Source organism: Chenopodium album, chromosome 15, assembly GCF_948465745.1.
Source record: "Chenopodium album chromosome 15, dcCheAlbu1.1, whole genome shotgun sequence".
Taxonomy (NCBI): Eukaryota; Viridiplantae; Streptophyta; class Magnoliopsida; order Caryophyllales; family Amaranthaceae; genus Chenopodium; species Chenopodium album.
The window spans coordinates 48,525,968-48,531,008 of NC_137848.1; the positions used below are offsets into that span (position 1 = coordinate 48,525,968).

The window sequence follows — 5,041 nt, forward strand, 5'->3', positions numbered from 1 at the left end:
TCTCCTTGTATCAGGTCTTGTAATTACCTGTATATATGATTTAATGAGAATACTCCTTTAAAGCTTTAAAGGAGATTGACACATTTCTACATGGTATCACAGCCATATAGTCTTTTCCTCTTCTCTTTTCTTTTCTTTTCCTAGCAACCCAAGGGTCTCGGTGCCCCTCCTGCCCTCTCTTCTTCCCTAGCTGCTCCGCCTGCCAACCATGGCCGATGATGATGACATCCCACCACCTTTTCCTCCTCTTCCCTCCTCTAACTTTCACCCTACCATGGCTGTTAACAACATCAAGAACTTTATTTCCTTGGTTCTTGATTACGAGGAAGGCCAATATTCTTCTTGGGTCGAGTTATTCCAAATTCACGCTTGTGCCTACAATGTCTTGCACCACATTAATGAAAATGCTGCTACCCCCTATGACATTGATACTCAAACTTGGAAGCGTCTAGACGCTATTGTGAAACAATGGATATATGGTACCATCTCGAAGGACCTCCTTCATACCATAATGAAACCCGGCGCAATCGCTCTCGAATTATGGACCTGTTTGGAGAAAATATTTCAGGACAACAAATAGACTAGGGTCGTTTATTTGGAAGAATTAAATAAAACCAAACTTGAGCAAAGTATTGTTAGCAATTGAAATTGCTTGCTGATCAATTAGAAAATTTCGACAATCCCGTGTTGGACAAGAAAATGGTGCTTCAATTGATCAAGGGTTTACCCAAGGGTGACTATGACACCTTAGCCATCATGAATCAACAATTAGACCCTCTCCTGAGCTTCACCAAGGTCCGATCGCAGTTCTTACTGGAAGAGACAAGGCGGGAAAAGCAAGAAAAGTCCAACCCGCAAGCTTTATTTGGTTTCCCAACAACCTCCGACCACTCCATCACACCATTTGCTGCCACACCCGCAACTTGATTCTCAATGCCGCGGCAATGGTCGTGGTGGTCATGGCAAAGGCCGCAACAATTGGAGGGGTGGTAAGGGTCGTGGCTTAAATAATCAACAGCAGAATGCTCAACAAAGCCAACAAGCTCCTCAATGGGCCGACCCACAAAATTGGTAGCAACCAAATTATAGGCAACCTCAACAATGGGCTTCCCCCCTGCCCATATCCTACTGGCCGCCCAACAACAACAACCCACGCCCTCAGCTAGGCATCTTGGGCTCCAGGCCATTTCTGCAGGCCTACTTTGCTCTTATGCAACAACAACAACAGTCTTGTGGCCTTCTAATATCGCCAACTGATCTCGGTCAAGCATATATCACCATGAGCATCCAACCCCCGGATAGTGGTTGGTAAATGGACACGAGCGCCTCCTCCCAACTCATCGTAACTCGGGTAATCTCTCTAAACTTTTTACTATGAGCAATCCTCAATTTATATTAGTTGGTAACGACAATCGCATTCCAATTCGAGGTTATGGCTCATCTACCACACCACCCCCACACTCTCCCTTTCAACTCAATAATGTGCTCTATGCCCCTAACATCATCAAAAAATTTAATCTCTGTTAGAAAGTTTACCTTTGACAATTTCGTTTCTGTTAAATTTGATCCTTTTGGTTTTTATGTGAAGGATCTATGTACGGGGACAACTCTAGAGAGATGCAATAGTGTGGGGGAGCTCTATCCTTTTTCTCCAATTTTCGCTACAGGCCCTCATCATCCAATCTCCTTTGCTGCTATCTCTCCTTCAATTTGGCATAGTCGTTTGGGACATCCAGGAGCTCCAGCTTTTAACTTTCTTAGAAATGCCAATTTGATTAAATGTAATAAGGGAGTCAATACCCAATTTTGCTACTCTTGTCCTTTGGGAAAACATGTTAGACTCCCATTTAAGTCTTCTCTAGTGCTACTTTTTTCTCCTTTTGACTTGATTCATATGGATTTATGGACTTCTCCCATTCCTAGCAATTTGGGTCACAATTACTACTTGCTACTTCTTGATGATTACTCTCACTTTTTGTGGTTATTTCCTCTTAAATTAAAATCTCAAGTGTTCTCTACTCTAAATCAGTTTTGATCATATGTTAACACTAGAATAGACTGCCCTTTCAAACAAACTTGTGCTACCAATGGCATTGTGTTTCAGCTTTCTTCCTCCACACTTCTCCTCAAAATGGGATGGCCGAACGTTCCATAATTAAGGACCATTAATAACATGGCACGCACCATATTATTCCACGCCTCTCTTCCTCCTTCTTTTTGGGTCTATGCTATTCATGTGGTTGCTTATCTTTTCAATATCCTTCCTACAAGCACATTGAAAAACAAAACACCAACCGAGGTCCTTTACCATTGCACTCCAACTTATGATCACCTTTGAATATTCGGGTGTTTGTGCTATCCTAATATCTACGCCACGACTCCACATAAGCTAGCACCCAAGTCCACTCCATGCATTTTTTTGGGATATCCGACCACTCATAGGGGCTATCTTTGCTACAATCTTTCTAATAATAAAATCATAGTGTCTCGACAAGTCATTTTTGAGGAACAAATTTTCCCCTTCTCGGATATACAAAAATTTTGAAATTCTAAATATGAGTTCATGGACTCATTTCCTTCTCTTCTCCTTAATCCACTTTTGGTTCAGCATGGGCCTATTGTGCAGCCCACTCCCACTGAGCCTAATACTCCTACATCCCCAAACAACCCACAAACCCCGTGTCAATCTTTCTTTCCTGCTGGCAGTGGGCATAATAGCCCACAGGCCGGGTGTGGGCCTACTCAATCAGCCACATCCGATTTGTGGACTACCCACCAGTCCAACCTAAGACCAAACACCGACCCATCCAACCTAATTTCACCACCCACAACAACCAATTCCACTCGGCCTATACCAATTCCCACTCATCCAATGGCAACCCGGGCCCAGCATGGTATTTTCAAGCCAATGGTTTCTTTCAACCTTTCAGCCTAGCTTATGTCACCCTTACCACGCAGTCCAAAACTTGCCTTGCGTGACCCGAATTGGAATGCCGCAATGAATGAGGAATTTCTTGCTCTTATTAAACAACATACTTGGGATCTTGTTCCCAAACCAGATGGTGTGAATATTATTCGTTGTATGTGGATGTTTAAGCATAAATCATGGAAAATGGTGATCTTGAGCGGTACAAGGCTCTTCTTGTTATAAATGGCAAGTCACAACAGGTGGGGGTGGATTGTGATGAGACGTTTAGCCCGGTGGTGAAACCGACAACTATTCGTACTGTGTTGAGCATTGCCATGGGGTATGACTGGGCCTATCCATCACCTTGATGTGAAGAATGCTTTTCTTCACGGTGACCTTAAAAAGACTATTTACATGCACCAACCTCCAGGGTTCGTTAGTCCGACTGCTCCAACTCATGTATGTCACCTTCACAAGTCTCTCTACGGTCTAAAGCAGGAACCTCGGGCTTGGTATCAGCAGCGATTTGCTAATTTTCTTTTGCAGATTGGCTTTGTTTGTAGCAAAAGTGATAACTCCTTATTCATCTTCCGTCAGGGTTCGGCTACTGCTTATATTCTCCTTTATATGGATGACATTGTGTTGACAACCTCTTCTACGACACTCACGTCCGATATAATCTCTTTGCTCAAAACCGACTTTGACATGACTGATTTGGGAAAACTGAGCTATTTCCTTGGCATTTCTATGACCTGATCGCGGAAGTAAATGTTTCTTTGTCAACGGATATATGCTGAGCAGATTATTGACAGGGCTAAGATGTCTAACTGCAAGCCGGTTCCGACCCCCGTTGACTATAAGTTGAAGCTCAGTGCCTTTGATGGGGATCATGTCCTTGATCCATCTCTTTACCGGAGCCTTGCGGGTGCCCTACAATACCTCACTTTCACTTGACCCGATATTGCATACGTTGTCCAACATATATGCTTTTATATGCATGCACCCCGTGAGCCACACTTCAATTCTTTAAAACGCATCATTCGCTACATCAAAGGTACCGCTGATCAAGCTCTCTATCTCTTCCCTTCCCCACCCACTTGCTTGGTGTTTTACACGGATGCCGATTGGGGTGGGTGTCCCGATCTACACCCGTCGCTTTACTTTCGCCTACTGCGTATTTTTGGGTGACAATCTTGTGTCTTGGTCAGCAAAGCGACAAGCCACATTATCTCGGTCTAGTGCAGAAGCCGAGTACAGGGGCGTAGCTAATGTAGTTGCCGAAACTTGGTGGCTCCACAACCTTCTATTGGAGCTTCATTGCCCTCTTCGTCGTGCTTCTTTTGTCTATTGTGACAACATTTCCGCGGTGTATCTATTTAGCAACCCCGTCCAACATCAGCGCGCTAAGCACATCGAAATGGATATCCACTTTGTTCGAGAAAAGGTTGCTATTGGGCATATTCGGATTCTTCATATTCCATCTTCCTATCAGTATGTTGATATTTTCACGAAGGGTCTACCTCGGAAAATCTTCCTAGACTACAGATCCAGTCTCAGCGTCCGCCCTCCTTCCGTTTCAACTACGGGGGTGTGTTAGAGAATGACCTTATGTATTCTCGGTAGATATTTTGTGTAATCATGTAAAGGAATATTCTCCTTATATTAGGTCTTGTAATTACTTATATATATGATTTAATGAGGATACTCCTCTAAAGGAGATTGACACATTTCTACATCGGTGACATCGACAGAGTTCAACTTATACCTTCCGAGCAACAAAGTGATGGTGTGTGCATTATTGTTGAGGCTGTCTCTGCTCGGCGCCAAATATGGTGCTGAGGTAAACTCAATTATCCTTTACATTGAGAAATCAAACCGAGGTGCACACGGTTGGGGAGAAAGGGCTTCCTTGATGGACGTCCTACTCATCCTAAAGAAGCACCAAAAGGTACATGGCAAAACAGCCATACTGAAGTTCATCTTTCATGTCTCTCAAAATGATTAATATTGGTGTTGTTGTTCTCCAAACTCTAGAGGAAGTGCTAAGCAGAATAGTTTGTGAATGGCCTATCATTGTAGATGAAGATTTGGAGTGGCAAGTGATCATGTTAATAATGCGGATTCAGATTTCTT

At 43.4% G+C, this 5,041-nt stretch overlaps 1 protein-coding gene across 1 annotated transcript; it reads left to right on the forward strand.

Moving 5' to 3' along the window:
* Positions 1–208: 208 nt before the first annotated feature.
* Positions 209–580, forward strand: LOC145581341 (uncharacterized). The gene has a single exon (XM_081638361.1). The coding sequence runs from the start codon at positions 209–211 to the stop codon at positions 578–580; it is 372 nt and encodes a 123-aa protein (XP_081494487.1).
* The last annotated feature ends 4,461 nt before the right edge of the window (positions 581–5,041 follow it).